Source organism: Cyprinodon tularosa, unplaced genomic scaffold (genome assembly GCF_016077235.1).
Source record: "Cyprinodon tularosa strain WSP-4 unplaced genomic scaffold, ASM1607723v1 ctg326, whole genome shotgun sequence".
Lineage (NCBI taxonomy): Eukaryota > Metazoa > Chordata > Actinopteri > Cyprinodontiformes > Cyprinodontidae > Cyprinodon > Cyprinodon tularosa.
In genome coordinates, this window is record NW_024039037.1 from 563,873 (window position 1) to 585,036 (window position 21,164).

Consider the following 21,164-nt stretch of genomic DNA (forward strand, 5'->3'; position numbering starts at 1 on the left):
TGCTTGTTTGGTCAGTTTAGCTGGAACTGTATGCTGACTGAAAGTTGCTCAGCTATCTGCTAAAAGCTTCTGGTCTTGATTTATGTCCTAACTTGGCTTTCCTTTCAAATTTTTTTTTTCTATATCCCCCGCTTGATGATGCCCAGGATCCCTTCAAGTACACCTACCCCCCTCTGCCAGACGATGACTTCCAAACACCGCTCAGTGAGAATGGACCGATCGTCAGCGAGGACGACATGGAGAGCAAGGAGGGTGAGATGGAGAGCAGAGAAACCCTGGAATCCAGCTTCAACTCTGAGATTGTGGCAAAGCCCAAAAAGGTAAACTGTTAAATAAAATAAAAAAAAATTAGCTTTTTATATTTTCTGTTTTGAAACTTCAGAAATACTTCAGCTCAGTTGCAGCATGTGTTCTCTAAGTAGTCTGCCTTTGACCTCATTTCAACTGTTTAGGGTTGTTATAGTGATTTTCTCATGCGGTTGAGAAATAAAGTCTTTTTATTTTTTAACTTTTGTACATTTGGCAGCTCCTGGTTTTCTGTTGACATTGTTTCATGTAAGGTGTAACTGACCAGGTTAGATTTATGCATTTAAAACTCTGAGTCCTATTCTGTTTAGTTCAAACCTTCAGATTACAGAGTGAAATCAGGCCAGTTATGCGATTTCCATTAAGCTGTTTTTCATGGTGTCTGTTAAATATGTCCTTTAGGGGTTTTTTGGCTTTCATTATATCCAGCTAAGCCCTCACAGTCCCTCCGCTGCTCCTCTGTTCCTTATGGTGTCCACAAAGTATTCCTAAGCTCTTCCCTGCCGTCACTAGATTCCTTCTGCCTGCAGCAAACAGCACTCAGTGAGAATCCCTGCACTGTGGATATGTTGAAGCTGCTGTCGACTCCCTCTCTAGGGTTTCTCAGTGCTGCACCCTGCATGCTGACAGCCCTTCAGCTCATGTCATGTATGTCACCAATTCTTCTAACTCCCCATCAGGATTAACCGGCTCTCCTACCAGGATATTTTTAAGCTTTCTTTTTAGCTTTTGGTCAAGAAGAAGCTTTGTGAACGCCCACCGCAAAGTCATATGAAGGCTCCTGTTAGGATGGACACATTCCTAGGGTTTCTATTGGGCTGTTAAAGTTTGGAATCAGATTTAATGATTTTCCAGGTTGGGATTAGTATGGAATAAGTTAAACAGAGTATGGATCATTTTTTTTATTTCCAGAATTTTTCCCTTCATCTCAATGCATTCGTCTGAAACAACATCACTCATCAACCTGTTTGCCCATTCGTTCATCTATTTTCTGCGTCTGTCCATCAGTTACTTCTGGCGACCTGCCCGTCTGTCCTTCCTTTCTTCCGCTCATCTCGGCATCCATTTCTCTATCTATTGGTCACTTCATCCATCCTTTTGTACATCTGTTTATCAATGTGTTTGTTTGTCCATCTGTCCATCTTTTTTTTTTTTGCAGCCTGAGCACAACAGAAATATCTCCCATACTTTGAATACAAGAAATACCTATAGAATATCATCAAACTTTTTTATGCTTATTTTTTTGTTGCCATTTTCAGCTTCATAGAGGATTCATATTACAAATGGAGCATGAGGCTTAAGGCTGACTCACATATGACAAGGGGAAAAACCTTAGGTTTGCCTGCCGTATACATGAGGAAAACCACATTGAGCGTAGCTATCCCGACAAAGCTCCTGAGGTCCACTCAACAAACAACGCTCCTGTTGTGAAAAATCAGATTATTCAAAAGAGATTTAGACCTTTCAATAGATCGACAGCAGTTATTTGTCAGCCTATTTGCAATCAGACTGAGGTATAAGATTATTTGTAGCCTTACTGGGTTGCTACATTTTAAATCCATATTGTATTTTATTTTTATATTTTATGTCATTTTTTGGTGACTTATGGCCTTTTTAAAATGTGCTTTTTGTTTGGGTTGTATTAGACTTTTGTTACAGAACAAAAAGGGCAGCTTCTTCTATAGGTTATTCAATACAGGCTCTACATCAACATCAAGCTGTTCACCATCAGCTTTTTTTATTTATTTATTGTTAATTTGAAAAAAAAAAAGGACCTCAATATGAAGATTTCTAATAGAAGGAGATTGTTCAGTTAATGTCCAATATTTCATAAGTTGACTAATCCAAACGCTGATCACAACCAGTAAAATGGGATTGAAATCTAAAAAAAGGCACAGAACTTAAACTACATGGCAGATTTTAAGGTGGTTGTTTTTTTTTTTTGTTGGTTTCTTTTTTATATCTGTTTCCACCATTAAATTAAGATTAAAAATACCTAACTACCACACCAGGATATGGATTACATAGAAATGGAAAAAGGGATATAAATTGTCAAGAGGACATGTAGATTGATCTGTTTTAAAGTTTTTCTTTCAGGATTGTTTTTTTCATCCAACTATTTAAGTCAGCCGACTCAGGAAGAGGAAGGTGTTTTTCATTCTAGCTTGTCAAAATATCATTGCACAACCGCTGTGAGGTAACTCCTCACAAAGAGAAGGTGGCTGGGTACACGTCTAAGGAAAGTCTATAAATAAGCTTGCTTGCACTTAGATGGTCTTTAATAAACATTTCATGAATTCTCAGGGTGAAGTGTAGTCGAGCAGCCTCCCTGACAGCTCAAGCCTTTGACTCTGGCAGTCTCGGTAACTTTTATCACCCAATTATTGCCGCACACAAAAAACAAAAAGCTTTGCTAACTCTTCTCTTAGACAATAGCCTCTGTCTCTGCTGTAGCTTTATCTAGTCTGTCCTATGAAACCCGTAGAGGCTTGGACCATCAGGAGGTTTATTATTGTATCACTTGGGGTTATAAAAAAAACATGATATCCTAGCATTTCCTCATAATCTAAGCATAAATCTTAAACATCTAATTGTTTAGGTTTTAAAAGCAACACTGTTTGTGCCACTGGTGTAGCTTTATATAGTTAATTTGTCCTTATTTTGAGACAAAGACTCAACCAACTAAAATCTTTTTTAGTATCATACTTTGAGAACCATGTGTTGTGTGTTTTGTTTGTGTATAGTCTACATATATATATATAAAAAAACACTTAACGGAACAGAATAAATAAATATATAATTTTTTTTTATTTTTTCATAGTGTTGATTTTGTAATGTTGTAGAATCACGTCCCATTTTAGGGCTCTGCTCTTTAGAGGGTAGTAAAGTTAAACCAGCAAATATTTGCCAGTAAACTAGTTGGATTATCTGCTCAGGTAGAGTAAATATGCTCCTCATTACTTGTAACTAAAGCTCTAAAACCGCTTTGCCTCAGGTAAGAGTGGATGAGCTCCGTTGGGTTTCAAAACATGGCGGTCTGCATTTTATAGAGGACATTTTTCCAAATAAGTTAAGAAAAGTGAAGGGAGGAATGGAAGACTTTGTTTAGCCAGCTGATTGGCAATGTGCAGCAACAAGCGGGTGAGGGGCAGAGCTATGTTACACTGTTCCTCAGCACTTTCACTGGCACATCCTCAACATATAGGAACAATTTTAAGAATTGTTTTTGTCTGTTGTTTTGAGACTTTTTAAAACATTTAAAAGCTTGATTAACCCAGATTTTATCTTTTGTTTATGCTCGTTAAATGAATTCATGTTGAAATACAACAATTTAGAGCTTGGAGGACTACTAATAGGAGAGGAAAGTTGAAAGAAGGAAGGGACTGAACATTTAAAGCAGACTAGTTACAGCTTTATTTGTTTTTAGCGTAGCATAGCATAGAGTTATAAACCTTTAATATGGTGTGTTTATATGTATGTGGTGGCTTAAAAGTGTGGCTCTGTGTTACAGCAGGCCTTTGGAGCTTTGAGCCTGACTGAGTGTATTCTGATCCATCTTTTTTAAATAAATTAGATCTCTCTCCAACACTCCTCCACCATCCCCCACCTTAACCACCCTCCATCTGTTCCTAAAGTCTTCTGAGGTCCAGGAAGCATTGAGCTGATAGCTTAATGGCTTCTGGAAGCTAATTTTCTGTCTCTCTCTCTCTTTTTTTTTCTTTTCTTTTTTTTCCCCTTTATGTTATCGGAAACGAGGGGTGGCTGTGGTAAGGCAGTTTAGGATCACAACCACAGCAGAAGCCCAGGGAAGATCTCTGCAGGCTGGAAAGGCAGGTTGTACTCAAAGCTGTGACTCAAAGGGTTTGAGTACTCCTTCCTCCAGAGTCGACTGACGTTGCTGCCATCACTCCTACACACCCATCCCATCATCCATCCCGGAGCTCAGTTTTCTAATTCGACCCAGAATATTGCTTTTTTTTTTTTTTTTTATTATTACCCACAGCTTTTTATTTGCACGTCGTAGAAATGCTTATGTAAGCGAAGCGAGACACACATTTCACAGTTTAATTAGCTCTTAGAAAAGGGCCAGCACACTCCCTAATGTCCATAAATGTTTCACGTTATTTGTCTCGTCTAACCTCCGATTATTAACCACTGAGATAATTACTGTTCTATTACAGTAGACCAACTTATTAACCCTCAGCACTTAATCTTCAATCAAAGCTGCTTTTTAATATAAGCCTTCAGTGCCTTATCTTTATCCAAGTCTAAGACTTGAAAGTTTTTAATCATGTAGACAATCTAATGTGCCTTAACTTTAATTGCACAAAAGCATGTGCATTTTATATGTCTGATTTTGCATTTCATATTTTACACAATGTGTAGAAATAGTGTCTTAAATCTCTATTACAATGGTCTCTAATTTTTTCATTCAACTATGGTCACTTAATTTGTTTCTCATATTAGAATATCCTCTATTTTTATGTGCACTATTAATCTATAATGGATTTTTATTTTATTGTAATATGTGTGGGGAAAAATGGAACTGATGATTGTTCTCATCACTACAATGTACTATTAATTGCAAAATCTGTAATAAAGTGCAATCAGCCTAACACCATTAACTCCATATTTATACATAATTGTGTAATTCTTTCGTTTGACATTTAATAAACAATCCCATTGGAAGATGATTATCTCTTCATGTCTTTTTTTCGGTGCAGTTGCAAAATAAAGTGACGACAATCTTCAGGTTTTTACATATTTAAGCTTATAAACTGGAGTATAAACTTCCCTGTTGAGTCAGCAGTGCTTCTGTCACGTGTCCCCAGACCCGACTGACCCCCGCATCCTTCGCTCCTGTTTGCCTCCTCCTAACGTTCTCCCTCCACTGTACCGCCTCTGTGGTTCAAGCATTCACTTCCTCCAGCTGGTCATGCTTCCATCTTTAAAGGCTAGGCCCACCATGTAACAAGTCTCCATATCCAGTCAGCCTTTTTGTGGTCTGCCTGGGAGGGATTTGGGTCAAAGTGTGTCAGCATTTCGCTGCTCCCTCATGTGAGGAATCTCATGACTTCTGTCTCCATTGACCTAACTTTATTCGTGGGGGGGGAATTATGTCAAAAGTTATACGTTGGCTTGATTCACTAGTTCTGTATTTTCATAGATATTTTTTACTTTTTTTTTGTCTGTTCAGCAGTTGAAGTCCAGAATTTCACAATAAGCTTATTTAATGAAGATTGTATCCTGATTTCAATGACGTTTACCCACTATTTTAATCTAACACTTTATTGATTAAAATTGACTATATTGACTTCTATAAACTGATAGGGACCTCTTGATGGAGGCCAAAGGTTAAACGTTTTATTTAAGAGGGGTTCCAGATAAGATGTAGATGAATGCTTAGCCATGTTTTGGTTTTTTGTTCTCTTTTTTTTTTGTTCTTGTGTGTGTTTTCTAACCATGTGGCCTTTTCTGTTTCAGGTGAATTTTCTAGAAGAGAGCTTGAGGTCAGACGATGGTGAAAGAGACACAAACGTGAGGGTGAAAGGAGTCAGGAAGCCACAGACCACTTTCAAAGGTCTTCTGTTAGATGTCAGGTAGGCCCTGCTTTTTCTGTTTTTCTAACTGTTACCATGTAAACCTGATTTTAACTGGTGGTTAAACCAGTGATGCACAAACATTTCCTGCTGGGCCCCCCTTTTGGTTTATAAGAGATGCCCCTAATACCGCCACCAACCAAGCAACGTTTCACAGTTGAGCAAAGAAAAATCAACTACTGTAGATTTTCATATTGCAGAAAAATAAACAACAATCTTTAAATAAAGTACATCTTTAGAGTGCAATTACTAACTTTTTAAATTGTACAAACCTTGAGGTTCTCAATGTTTTATTATGTTTCTACTGAGTACCGTACAGTGTTTGATTGGATTTTAAATGATTAAGCCAACACAAAGTAAGTAGTGCGTAATTATGAAGAAAAAAAACATTGCTTTGGAAATGTTTAACAAATAAGCCCAAAAAGCCATGTCTGCATTTGTATTTAACCCTTTACTAAGAAGTGGTGGGAGATCCTTCAGACAGATGAGGCCATAATGATAGTGGTGGCATAGTGCTGTGCCTGTGATTGTCCTTAGTTTGTCATAAAGACCTGCTAGTTTATTAGGAGATGAGTGAAACTAAGAAACCTGAGATAAGGGGGGGGGGGGGGTTGGGGGGGGGGGGGGGGTTGTTCCTTTCAGCAGGAAAACCAGCTCAAAACATACTGTCTGAGGTACAGTTTGTGTTGTAGATCAAAGTATACCCCAGAACACTTAGGTTATTTGCAAAAAAGATGATTCTGCAAAGATTTTATCATAAATACCACTCTTCTTTGGTTTTAATATACAAAAAAGAAATATAAAAAGTAAAATAAAGCATAAATCAGTTTTCCTTGTTTGTGTTAGTTTATCATGAAATTCCAATAAAAAAGTGGCAATATACTAAAGTCCTTCAGAAGCTTTCTCTTGTTTCAACGTCTTTACAGTGATTGCATACAATCCTGTTTTGATGCCCAGCGGTTGCATTCAGTGGCACCATATGGGGAGGCCCAAAAGAAGCAGAAGAAGAAAAGATTATTCACACTATTATTTTTCAAATATGAAATGAAAATCCAGCAATGAAATAAATTATATTTGTGTTCTCCATCATTTTTCAGCTGTAAACAGCGAAACAAAGCATGAATATATTAAATATACCATTAAAATATTATGTAATTTTGTATTATACCATTTTATACTATTAAACGACATCTATAAATCTTGATCATTCTCATGAGCAGCCGGAAGCAGCCACACAAAAAATATGTCATTAAATGTATACATGAATGAGAAATTAGTTCTCTGGGCCAGCATAGAAATAACCTGTCCTTTTTTTAAAATGATAGCGAAACCTAATGGGAATATATTTTCACAATCCAAAACCTATTTTCCATTCATGTGTACATAGATACAGCTGTGTGTGTTTTTTTTTTAAAATAAGCTGGTATTATTTTAATAGGATGTAAATTTTAAAGTTAATGTATATTTAACTTTTCACACTCTGATCATTTTCCTTTGTAAAAATTTTACATTAAAAATTACATTGAAAATGTAAATGATACCTTTTTGTGCATATAGCAGTATAAAAGCTTGCACATATTTTTTTATTTTTTTTGGTGTGAGGGGGGCCCAATATCAATGTCTTTCATGGGGCCCCAAATTCCTTGCAGCATCCCTGGTTGTATTCCAGCTCTTATCATAAGATCTGGATTTAAGGCTTTTGGTTTTTTAAATCTTTTTAACATGAATGATGTTATGGCTAATCTTTGACATTTAAAAATATTTCTTAATGGATGAACTCCAGCTAAATGGAACAAACTGCAGTTGTGCTTCGTCTTTGTTCCACTTTTAAGGTGGCATCTTTAATATGTTAGACTTCATTCTCATATTAATTGGTATTTCTGATTGCTTTGCTTTAAAAACTTTTTTATATCATAGCTAATTTAATCTTTACCATAGCATGTCCTTTTTCGGCTCTTGTCCTTTCCAGTTTTGCCATTCCTTTTAACCAATAGTCCTTGAGGAGCACGTGTGAAGTCATGCAGACTGACAAGAAACTGATGGATCAGAAAACATAGCTGCTGCTAGTTTTCCAGCAGCATTTTAATCATTTTTTTTAACATGCAGGGATATATAAATATTCTGTTAAAGTGGCAGGCATTTAAAAAAATAAAATAATTGCTCTCTTCCCACAGGTAGTGTGACATGCATCCTTTACAGTTACACTGGAAAGCAGGGTCAGGGCATTTCTTCTAACTTCTGTCTTTCACAGTCTAATGTAAGATCACAAAATCATAGCTTAAAACAAACGTGAACAATTTTCCTGAAATTGTCTCCTGTGTGTGAAAGTCCAAGGTCACAGTTTATACCAGCCATAACCTCTGGAGGGTGACCCCAAAACTTCTTATTAGATTATTGTTGGTTTTATAGCTTTACTATTTTGTACACCTAATTCATTGTCTAGCTGCTTTTTTTTCTTAGTTTGATTGATTGATTGATTTATTTAATGTAGGGCCTGTTGCCCCAAAACTAAAAATAATTAAAATCATCATCTAATCCTGTTCATATGTATTATCATTTTGTGCTTCTTGATTAAAACTCTAGTTTCAGCTCCACATCACTATACTCCCACCACCATGCTTCCCTGTGGGCTTAGTATTCTTCTGTAATGCGAAATGTACTAATTTGAATTGTGTCTTTGGAAAAGCTTTTAGTTGATTAGTTTTTTAGGGAATTGTATTGCATGGTGGACGTTTTATTTACAGGAATCAGCTCCTCACACAAAATCCCACATTGTTGTCCAGATTGATATTTAGGATGCAGAAAAATATCACATGTGGAGCACAACTAGAATCTTTTTAATCTTTTAAATTGTCTATTTTGCCTATTCCGAGGTAATGATCACACTGTCCCGTGGTTTCTATCCTAAATTTATGGTGTTTTCAGGTAAACAACATTTTACAACATCTAATGTGACAGGCAAAACTGAACTTTATGTTATTTGTAATCAATGTTAGTTTGGCAAAGCTGAAATTAAATTAAAGTCAATTAAGGTATTAATAGAGGATGTGAACACATACAAACGGGTTATAGCACCAGTGCCTCTTTCTAAAGGCTTTGTTGGATTTTTCATTGTTGTTTCACATTGCAATTATACTGTATTGAATTAGATTAGATTAGATTAGATTCAACTTTATTGTCATTACACATGTACAGGTACAAGGCAGCGAAATGCAGTTTACCGGTAGGTCTATATTACTACAGGTGCTGGTCATAAAATTAGAATATCATGAAAAAGTAGATTGATTTCAGTAATTCCATTTAAAAAGTGAAACTTGTATATTATATTCATACATTACATACAAACTCATATATTTCAGATGTTTATTTTGTTTAATTTTGATGATTACAAATGACAACAAATGAAAATCTCAAATTCATCATATCAGAAAATTAGAATATTGTGAAAAGGTTCAAAATTGATGGCCCCTGGTGCCACACTCTAATCAGCTAATTAACTCAAACCACCTGCAAAAGCCTTTAAATGGTCTTTCAGTCTACTTCTATAGGCTACACAATCATGGGGAAGACTGCTGACTTGACAGTTGTCCAAAAGACGACCATCGACACCTTGCACAAGGAGGGCAAGACACAAAAGGTCATCGCTAAAGAGGCTGGCTGTTCACAGAGCTCAGTGTCCAAGCACATTAATAGAGAGGCGAAGGGAAGGAAAAGATGTGGTCGAAAAAAGTGTACAAGCAAGAGAGATAACCGCACCCTGGAGAGGATTGTGAAACAAAACCCATTCAAAAATGTGGGGGAGATTCACAAAGAGTGGACTGCAGCTGGAGTGAGTGCTTCAAGAACCACCACACACAGACGTATGAAAGACATGGGTTTCTGCTGTCGCATTCCTTGTGTCAAGCCACTCTTGAACCACAGACAGCTTCAGAAGCGTCTTGCCTGGGCTAAAGAGAAACAGGACTGGACTGCTGGTGAGTGGTCCAAAGTCATGTTCTCTGATGAAAGTAAATTTTGCATTTCCTTTGGAAATCAAGGTCCCAGAGTCTGGAGGAAAAGAAGAGAGGCACTTCATCCACGTTGCTTGAAGTCCAGTGTAAAGTTTCCACAGTCAGTGATGGTTTGGGGTGCCATGTCATCTGCTGGTGTTGGTCCATTGTGTTTTCTGAGGTCCAGGGTCAACGCAGCCACATACCAGGAAGTTTTAGAGCACTTCATGCTTCCTGCAGCTGACCAACTTTTTGGAGATGCAGATTTCATTTTCCAACAGGACTTGGCACCTGCACACAGTGCCAAAGCTACCAGTACCTGGTTGAAGGACCATGGTATCCCTGTTCTTAATTGGCCAGCAAACTCTCCTGACCTTAACCCCATAGAAAATCTATGGGGTATTGTGAAGAAGAAGATGCAATACACCAGACCCAACAATTCAGAAGAGCTAAAAGCCACTATTAGAGCAACCTGGGCTATCATAACACCTGAGCAGTGCCACAGACTGATCGACTCCATGCCACGCCGCATTGCTGCAGTAATACAGGCCAAAGGAGGCCCAACTAAATACTGAGTGCTGTACATGCTCATACTTTTCATGTTCATACTTTTCAGTTGGCCAACATTTCTATAAATCCTTTGTTTTTATTGGTCTTCAGTAATATTCTAATTTTCTGATATGATGAATTTGAGATTTTCATTTGTTGTCATTTGTAATCATCAAAATTAAACAAAATAAACATCTGAAATATATGAGTTTGTATGTAATGTATGAATATAATATACAAGTTTCACTTTTTAAATGGAATTACTGAAATCAATCTACTTTTTCATGATATTCTAATTTTATGACCAGCACCTGTATAAAAAAGGTTTTTAGTTATGTGCAATAGCATAATATACAGATGGGTTTTACTATAAAATGAATAAATAAAGTTTGGACAGAAGCTATCTAAATTAAAGTGCAGTGGAAGGTAATTGCATATTACAGTTAAATTACGTTATTGCAAATGTATATGTAAACAATTGGTACTGTGGATGTACAGTCAGCAGTGCAAATATAAGCAGTCGGCAGGGCAAATCAATTGAATGTATTGTACTGAAATGTATCCAAGTCAATTATTCTTAAAATAAGAATATTTTCCTTTCCACTGAAGAGGCAAGGCAGTTTGCCAAAATAATAAGATGATCTATGTCTAAAATAAGTAAACACAGCTCCATTATCTTATTTCTACTGCATGATATGTGAATATGTTATTTAAGGGGCAAACTTTTTCATTCCATTGGTAGATCATCTTATTTACCTGCTTAAATGAAAGGAAAATGCGCTTATTTTAAGTTTGCTTAGTTTTAAATCGTTATTTTCCAGTGCACTGGAAAAATGTCACATCAAAGCTATGAAAGCTTTAGTTAATAATTGTGGATTCTTTTTCAAGTCTCCTTGATCTAACAGAGATTTTAAAACTTTCTATGTCCTTCCTACATGTTGCTTAGTGCTTCAGGGTATTGAGGAAATAGAAAAAGCTGATCCCAGCTGCAGCAGCAGCAAGACTTGTTTGGCTGCACTGGATTACTTCTGCATAACTGTCATTACGTTAGACTGCTCTCGTCACACCAGTTAAATAAGGAAGTCTCACAGAGACGGCTTCTTCTTTTTTTCTGTCCATTTTGAGTATGACATTATCAAAACTATGCCATCAGTTTCAAGGAAATCGAAAGCTCTTGATATCCGAATGAAGGTGAAAAATGAAAATTAGATAGTTGATGAATATAACGGTAATTACAGCAGGAGGCATGAATCACAGGAAAGCGGAACAAATGGGGGAAGTCATTTCTTTGTATAAACAGAATGGCCACATGGCTTTGGCAGAGTTAGTTTAGCCCCTGAGTGAGCTGTAAATAGCATCCATGCACCGTCTGGCTGTGATGTAGTCATACATTTAGAGATCATTTTAAAACATGTCTATTTTTCTAATAACATGCTGAATTAATTCATGCAAGCCTGCCCACATTTTAACAAACTTCATTTAAGTTATTTAAAATTGCAGGTTTTTGAAAAGCCACTATTACAAAATGTCCCCTTTGTGACTTTTAGTTTGTTTCCTTGCATTTGTTTTGACCTTTGCAGGATTTTTCCTTGCAGGTTCACTGCAGCACAAACCTGACCAAACATATCGGTTTGTTTTTCCGCTAACAACTCTACCAGTTAGGAGTGAGAGCACATATCTGGGTCTTATCAGCGAGCTGTTCTGCAGCTGTAACCAGCATATGTTGCAACGGCAGTGGACTTAGAACTCATTTGTAGACATAAAGCCTCAAGCCAAAGGTGCCAGCTTAGTAGTAATTTTATCAGTTTATTTACAAATTTTTCATTTGATCTCGTTATATTGAGAGGGAATCACCTGTAGCCAATTATTAATCTGTTTAGAAAAATATGTAAAGGCAATATTACAGAATTATTTTATTTTTAATATGGTTACATTAAGTAAAATAGCTGTGAATTCAATTTTACCTGCTTACCTGTTCTTTTCACAGTGGAGGAAAGTTTAGTTTTTCTACACATCGACTTCATGCTTCAGGTCATTATCAATGTTTTTTTGCTATTTTGCTCTGATTGATCCAGTGAGATGTTACCGGGGATCAACGTTGTTTTCAGTCAATTTTCCATTGATTTAAAAATGACTTGTTGTTGTAAATCAAACACTAAAGCCAATTCTCCTCACAAACACTAATTAATTAATCTGCACTAAACAGGAACTTCTTCTTGGTTTCCATCATACCATCTAATGCTTTGGACAGTAATTTGCAGAAGTAATCTTTCCCTTTGACTTTTGCCATATTTTTCAACTGTACAGTTGAAATTTCGTCACTCTGTACAGCCATAACCTAGTCTGTATTATTGGGATTGTGAATGTGTCAATTTTTAAAAATTTTCCCCCTAAAATAAAAAAAAAAAAAAAAAATATGCATGAATTTGTGTTCAGCTTCACTTAACTGATCTTTCTAAATAAAAATGCTTTTATAAGTCACCTAATAAGTAGAAAATCTGCAGGTCTGTGGTCGGATTTCAACAAGAACTATTTTTATGCCTCCAAGGTTTGGTAAAAATCATTTATGAACAAACCCTATCCTTAATATGTAAATATGGGGAATGCACTCTCTGCATTTTGACCCATTTCTTGGCTACCATTGTGCGGTGCCCAGGGAGCAGCGTGGGGTTAAGGGTCTTGCTCAGGGACCCAGAGTGGAGGGTGTGGGCATTGAGTCAGGTGCTTGCAATGTTCTGGGAGCACAAGTGAGCTGCTATAACCCACTAGGCCAACACAGACCAATTTAAGACCAAGCAGGCTTAAAGCAGTCAAGTCGTAACATTATCTTAAATGAACATGTCAGAGCAGCATTCAATCAATCATCAGAAAATGGAAAGAATATGACACAGATCCTTACCTACTAAAATAGGAAGATCCACCTAAATCCACCTCAGATGGTGATAATAAACCTGAAAACACTGAGTACAATTAAGGAGTACATGAGAACAAAGAACCCTGAGGACATTCCCCCGAAGATATTGCAGTCATAGCTATATGATCTAAAAGCTGCGTTTAACGGTATGATAGCGCTAAGGGAATTTTTGGTTACATGTTTATTTAAGAGATATAAAATGAAAAGTAGGCTCTATACTGATAGGCTGGGCAAAAACACCATTTATCAGGGAAACAACAAGGAGAACCTTGGTAACTGTAGAACAGTGATAGAGATTCACTCCTCAGGTGGGAGAATGTGTCTTCAGAACAGCTGTTGCTTTCCACTGAGCAAATCTGGCCTTTATTAACGAACGGAGAAGAAAGAAGAAAGCCATTGTTGAAGGAATGCACAAAGCAGCTCTACTCATACTTTGCTATAAGCCGTTTATTGAATGCAGCAAATATGTGGAGGATTGAGCTCTGGGCAAATGACCTAAATGAAACTTTTTCTGACCTGCATGAAAAAAGAACCCCCCACCCCCCCCAGCTAATGTTAGTTTCAACCAACCCAAATACATTGAACTGAAATGCTTTCAGTTTAGTTTCTTCAAGTGTTGCAACTGTTTTACCTCACATTATATAACGTTATTTTCAACAATAATGTCAGCCGAGTTCTCTTTTACACTGCTTGGTGGCTTTTTGATGTGAGGATTTCTGACCGCTCTAAGCTGTGAATTAAAGTGATAAACCGATTATATTGAGCTTTAAATGCAGAAAAGACTTCAGAGCTGTGTTAGCTTTTAATTCGAGGCCGGGGGCTTCAGAAGAGTGGTGGTCTTTGATCTTGTGTTTGCCAGAGGTTCCTTGGCTCGCAGGCATGTCTCTGCAGCTGGTTGAAGGGAGAGAAGAATACACAAGGACATTAGGAAGACGAAAAGGTTTTGTTCTCATCTGTTTTTTAAGCCATGGAGCATAACTAGGCTGGGTTTTGATTAACTATTGAAATCTGTGCTGGTTTCCTTGTTATCAAAGCTTATTTCCACTGTTTTCACTTTGCACTAAAGCCAATTCAGTCTTATCACATGCCCTGCACATCCAAGTTGGACTGATGGAAACTTGGTTGGAGGATAAATTTGAGGCTCCCCATCACAAGGAAAATAAAAAAAGTACGTTATGCCTAAATTTTAAGCCACTGTATTTTTCTCTTGGCTATGAACTTTATAGCTCTCTCCTGCCTGCAGTTCATCTAATACCGAATGGTGATTTTCTGCTCCAGTGCATGATGAAATATCCATCTGTAAATAAACGCTCCTTCAGGACAAAGTCAAAAACTAAAGAGGCAAAATTATCCTTTTTTTTTTCATCCTCAAAGTCCTATGACTTTTACAGTTCATTGAATTGTTAAATGTTGGCGGACTTTTCAGACAGCCAGTATGATGATACTGAACAAGAAAAAAGAGATGCCCAGCTTTATCCGTGTGTTTTAAATAACTTCCATCATTTTATGTTGAATCTCAGTCTTAAAAAATAGAAGATTTAGAAGTATTTAGTGCTACCCCAGTATAGGATGAAATAATTGTAAAGCTTTTTAGATCCTTTAACCAAGAGGGTCGATAATTGTAAAGGTTTTCTAAATACCACCTCGATCCAGAGTTTAAGATTCAGGAAATTATTTTTTATTGTTTGAACTTTGAGTGATGAATTCAAAATTAGTTTTTTTTTTTTCCTTCACAGCACAGCCCAAAATAATTTTGAACAAATAAACAAAGAAGTCCCATTTGTGAAAAGCGTGTTTTTCAGTCTCTGAGTTGCAGCAAATTCCTACAGAAGCTGTCGCTTTGGGACAACACATTGTTTAGCAGGAAAAGCTTCATATCCCCAGTTAATTAGACCTCACAGACACATAGGCGAAACAAAAATGCACTGGAACAGAATTAAATGAGATGCTTATAGGAAAAATAAGAGACTTTTATAATAATAAAAAAACAATGACATTGCCTTTTTCTAATAACTGAGCTTGTAGTTCACTTCAGGGATTTTCTTGTGGTGTTGTTCCTTTAACATGATCTCTTTTTTTCCGTCAGTCCTGCTGAGGAGCTGAGCTTTGGGTCTGCAGAGAACGAGAAGAAATGCCTCATTATTCTGAGTAACGTCACCAAAAATCAGGTGGCCTTTAAGGTAATTGGGAAATCCTTTCTATTCAGCCTTAAGAGATCATATCACTATGCAGGCTTGGTAATGAATTAAGGTGTTTAATCTAATGAATGGGCCACTGGCCTCTGTGTGTCCAGGTTCGTACTACAGCACCTGAGAAGTACAGAGTAAAGCCCAGCAGCAGTAGCTGTGAACCAGGGGCCTCGGTGGACATAGTGGTGTCCCTACATGGAGGTACGGCACTTAGCACTCTGCACGCTATTCACAGCAGCTGAGCCTCAGAATAATCAAACACGGCACTCACCCTCCAAAAGTGCAGGCAGCCGCTTTTTCTTTACCTGACATGCATATTTCAGGTGAGATAAAAGAATCGCCTGCTCCCAAAACAAACCGTCAGACAGCTGACAAGAGAGTTGAACCAGAGTTCGACCTTCAAACGGTTTGAGGTGTCGATGTGTCGAGCACATCTGAGAAGAATCAGCAAAGCTGGCTTTGGAGTTGCTGTTACCTTGGTTTTTTGTGCTGTGATATTGAGTTTTTCCAAACTGTCAATCAGTTCTTTTGAACAAAGCTGTGCCTCTTTTAGCAAAAAGTCAAATTATTTTATTGATGCTGATTAATACCACGCTATTTCTTTAATATTCTAGAACAAATTATTAATATCTTCGGATTATTAAAAGTTATATTACTGAAGAAAGAATTGATGAGGTTTCAGACAACTGCCCAGCACTCAGGAAATTGTTTTGCCATTAAATGATTTTAATGATGGTTTTGTGCAGGTTCTCAGGCCTCCCCTCAAGACAGATTTTTGATCATGGCTGCTGAAATGGAGAACGTCGGATCGCAGGAACTTACTCAGTTCTGGAAAGAAATCCCAAAAAACAAGGTGATGGAACACCGGTGGGTATCAGTTCCTTCATATTAACCCGTTGATAACATACGATGCAGACAAACTGAAGAAAACCTGTCTGTATATGGAATCTATCCCTCTTGCAGATTGCGTTGTCATGTTCTGGATAGTATTAAACCGGCAGCCAACCCTCGCAGGGACAGCTTGGGGGAGACGTCAACCAGTGGACAGCAGGAGTTGAACTCCGCAGTAAGTTTTAACATCAGGATTTGCTGCCACTTTTTTGCCATCAGGCTCAGCTCATTCAGATTTTTTTTTTTATGATGTGTTTAAGAACATTTATTGTAAATCAGGTGTTTAATATGCAAATATAATGTCTGTAGCGTCTTCTTAGATGTTAGCATGATTAGTTAAAGTATAAAAGGAGTTTATACTGTATAGTTTCTTACTAGGGCTGTGCGATATGACCTTAAAATTAGGGATGCACGATATAATCGGCCCCCTATCGGTATCGGCCTGTATCGGCCTTAAAACTGAATATCGGACATCGGCCACCCCACCAATATTTAACCCAATATTTGATCAGCTTCTGAGTTTCTAAAGTAAAAAAAAATAAAAAATACTACTTCTTCTTCTTCCTCAAAAACTTCTTTTTTACAGACTTAAAAACTTCTAAAGACGAGGGAAAAAATATTGATACATTAAAATATCTTCATATGCTGATATATTGCCATTTAAAAACACCATATCAATCTCTTACTAATGAAATATTGCTATATGTCATCGTTATGCTACGAAATCCCCCGAAAATTCACAAAATTTTGCCATATTTTTATATGTTGATATATTGACGCGGTATCGATCTATTTTACTAACAAAATCTCACAAGAATTTGCAAAATATCACGAGAGTTTGTAACAGAACGATGAAATTTCACAAGATTTTGAAAGTAAAATAGATCGATACCGCGTTTTTAAAAATCAATTTGATATCAGCATATGAAAATATATTTGAGTATATTATTTTTCAAAGTGTCAGAAATGGATAACAAAACTGCTATTTTCAATGACTACTTATTTTTGTCCAGCTTTAACATAGGTATCGGTTATCGGCTACATGAGTTTTAAAATATCGGCGTATCGGATATCGGCCAAAATCCCAATATCGTGCATCCCTACTTAAAATCTTATTACAATATTATATCTTACCAACATGACGATAAAATTGATAATAAAACTTCATTCCTCATTAATTTCTTGAAGTTGTACTTAGGTAACTGTATAGCTGTGACTGCATGCAACAGCAATCATAGCTCGGCATTTACAAACATTAAACTTGAAAATTATACAAATTTGGAAAGGGCTTCTTAAGGTAAACCAGTTGCATCACTAAATATCCCATAGTAGGTTTATTATATCCATTCCACCAGCATATCTTTTATATTTGTACCGCTGATTAAAGTAGCAGGAGAAAATCTCTTGCATTACAGGGTGCTCTCTTTATTAATCCACCCAAACATTTTCAGTTCCTCTACTTCTCATTTTAAATCTCCACTAGCATACAAAGCAAAAATAATTTACTTTGCATACTGTATGAAATTTTCTGAATATATATGTATGGTATACTGCTCTTCTTCAACACCAGATATATTCTTTTTTTTACCAGCTTATGCGAGTGATGGCCTGCAACTCTAGGCTGGAGCAGAAAATGAATTCCTGTCTGTGGGTGCAGAAGGTTCTGACTGGCTTGGTGCTAGTCCTCATAGTGCTGAACCTGCAGTGTCTCTACCTGCTGGGTACAGCTCAGCGGCCGTCTTGACCTACTGCAGCACCGTCCGCCTGCGTCTGTCAGCGCCGGAGGAGGTGCTGACACTTCCAGCTGGGCCACAGTTGACCACCTGATGGGACGCGGATCCTCTGTCCCACGCGTCCAGTTTCCTCCGACTGCTGTCCAGCAGGGGAGAAGAAGTACTTCCAGGACAAGTCAGTCAATGGGAGCTAAAGAAGAAGGAAATATTATTCTGCCGTTTTCTCAGTTAATGTAACAGAGACAATTGTAGGTTCTTTAATGGCTGATCCTGAAAACATAATTTAAATTAATAACATTTATTAAAATTTGTTGGAAAGATTAGTCATATTAAGCTTTATTTAGGATTTTTTTATATGTATGAATCTACAAAAAATCTATTTAAACCTACACAATATGAAATAAACCCTTTTTATTCATGCTTGTGTTTCTATTCTCATCTACTCTTACTTCAGCCACTAAAGCTCTTCAGTTATGCAAAAATCTTCCCTCTGTTTAATAAAACCTCATTAACATAGCACTTTGTAATTGAAAACATTGCAGCCTATGACCTTACTAAACTTCTCCACACTCAGACCCAAAGCCCAAAGGAGAACTCCATCTGCACCATCTCATTTTGTTTTAATTACCCCAACACTAAACTCCACTAAAAATACCAAAGCAATTACTGGTGGAGCACAAGGACAAGGCACAACACACTCGTATCTTAGTGGGAAGCCCTGATATCTTAACAGGATCTAGCTCGGAGCAATCGGGGTGCGAGCCGGACTGTGTGAAGTGAACTCGTTATTAGATGTTTGCACACCCAAGAGACGTCTGAAATCAACGGCTGCCGTTTGTTTTCAGTGGGTGGTTGTCACTTAGACTGATTCATGTAATATGAGAAAACTAATCCGGCTTTGATTATAAAAACGGCTCTTTTGGATACCACAGAAAGTCTAATCCTTGAAGATTTTTTTTACAGCAAACGGAAAAAAGTATTAAGACCTTTATAAATCAGTACACATTTTTTTGGGACTTTATTCAATGAATCAGCTTTAAGCTATGTAGAATTGTGGCGAGTCACACCGAAAAAGATCCAAACTTCAATTCAAGTTCAACCTTTATTGGTTACAATCATGGATGTAATGTTGATTTCAGAAGTAGTGGGAGGCTAATTTAAAATATTTAACTATCTTCAGTGTGTTTGACCACCGAATCACAGACCTGATCCAGTGGCACATCAGATGTTTGTAAAGTGAGCTTCTCAGGAATAACAGCGGTGACAGCCAATCACACAAGAAAAAACAATGGGCCAATCAGGAACTTGTGGGCATTCAGCTTGAGCTGCAGTTTTCCGCTTGGTCCTAGTGCTCAACCAATCGGCAGCAAATCCTGATGTTGAAACTCACTGCAGACTTCAACTCCTGCTGTCCACTGGTTGCCGTCTCCCCCAGGCTGTTCCTGCGAGGGTTTGCTGCTGGTTTAACACTATCCAGAACCTTTGTTACAATAAACGATAACCTAAAAGAACATACTTTTTTCTTTAACCCCCTCAGGCTCCAAATGAAGTTTTAGTTGCAGGAAAAATCTTATATTTGGGGAAAATTATCATATGGGGTAGTAATATACAATTTAGACTTTTTTTTTTTTTTTGAGAAAGAGACCTTCACATGCGATGAATTCTAGGATGTTGCAGATTTGCAACAGTGGCCCGGAGTGGTAAATTAACACGGAAGACTGAATCTGATATGAACATTAACTTTATTTGAATGTCACAAAAAAAATTAACAAAACAAAATTTGAAAAAAAAAAAAAAAACATTCACAAAATTAGAGACAACTTTTTCTCAAACTTTTTCTCCACCGACATCTCAAAACCTCTTGAGAAGGCTGTTTCTGTTAAGCTGTTGCTAAAAATATAGGCAAACTAGTAGATAAAGCATTTAGCATCCATTGGTACCTGTTTGAGCACATGTTGCGAATCCACAACAATGAAATCGAGATGCCTCTGCTGAAAAACCCAGAGGAGATAAAATCTACTAATTGGCATGTGTCATATCTATACACATTCATGATTCATCTTATGTAGTATTGATTTCAAAATAATGGAAATTGGTAGTGATACTTACATGAAATTGGTGCTTAGAAAATAGGTTTCAGTGACACCAAGGACTCAGCCATGTTGATAGTGAGTTAACAGTGCTATCTGGTGAGCTGGAGAGAAACAGTTTGTTGCAAATGCACAACTAAGTCCTTCTGTTGTATATCTGAGTAACCAAAGTTCTTAAAATATGGATGTGGGGTAATTAGCTAAGTGGCATTTAGCTGTTGCAAATCTGCAACATCTGCCTGGAGAGGGTTAACTTTTGCAGCACCTTGTTTGTGAAAAAAAGCTAACAAGGCACATTATCCACACCGTGAAACATCATGTTGTGGGAATGTGTTGTGTAGCAGGGACAGGAAAGCAACCTCAACTAGTACTGAAGTTCACTTTGAAAACAAACAGTCAAAAGTTCAATGGGACGGAATAGATAAAAGGTGTTAAAAATGTATGTTGGTAAAATAAATCCATCTAACCTGAATGAGGTTAAGACATTTTGCAAGAAAAATGAATCAATGGAATCCAAGGTTTTGGCTGGTAATGACACTGCTTAACAACTTGAAGCTGTAATTGTAAAATACAAAATAGTTCAAGAGTTATTAAAGACTTTGCAAAGCCCTTCTTGCTAATCAGCCGCCTTATTTTCATATTCTTGATCTCTCGCAGCTGTTTGTAGAAGATATAGGATTGTGTGATAAACACGTCCTCTCTAGATTGAAACTTGCACGTTCACATAAAAATTTAGCCTTAATTACTCATGAAAACACCCTTTTAGGATTTTTGGTGGATAAAAAGTGCCACAGTATATAAACAAAGAGGAAGGAAAGGAAAGGATGGGGATTAATGGAGTGTGTGCCCCTGGAGAATACTAGTAAAAGCTTTGGTATCACACATACATAAGCTGGTTTTAAG

General features: G+C 37.1%; 1 protein-coding gene across 1 annotated transcript in view; it reads left to right on the top strand.

Moving 5' to 3' along the window:
• Positions 1 to 18,591, top strand: part of mospd2 (motile sperm domain containing 2) — a 25,394-nt gene extending 6,803 nt beyond the window's left edge. The window contains exons 10-16 of the mRNA XM_038293417.1: positions 147 to 320; positions 5,791 to 5,906; positions 15,445 to 15,538; positions 15,652 to 15,748; positions 16,294 to 16,414; positions 16,511 to 16,613; positions 18,030 to 18,591. Coding sequence (XP_038149345.1) covers positions 147 to 320; positions 5,791 to 5,906; positions 15,445 to 15,538; positions 15,652 to 15,748; positions 16,294 to 16,414; positions 16,511 to 16,613; positions 18,030 to 18,182 — 858 coding nt within the window. The 3' untranslated portion in view covers positions 18,183 to 18,591. The remainder of the gene's footprint in view (positions 1 to 146; positions 321 to 5,790; positions 5,907 to 15,444; positions 15,539 to 15,651; positions 15,749 to 16,293; positions 16,415 to 16,510; positions 16,614 to 18,029) is intronic.
• The last annotated feature ends 2,573 nt before the right edge of the window (positions 18,592 to 21,164 follow it).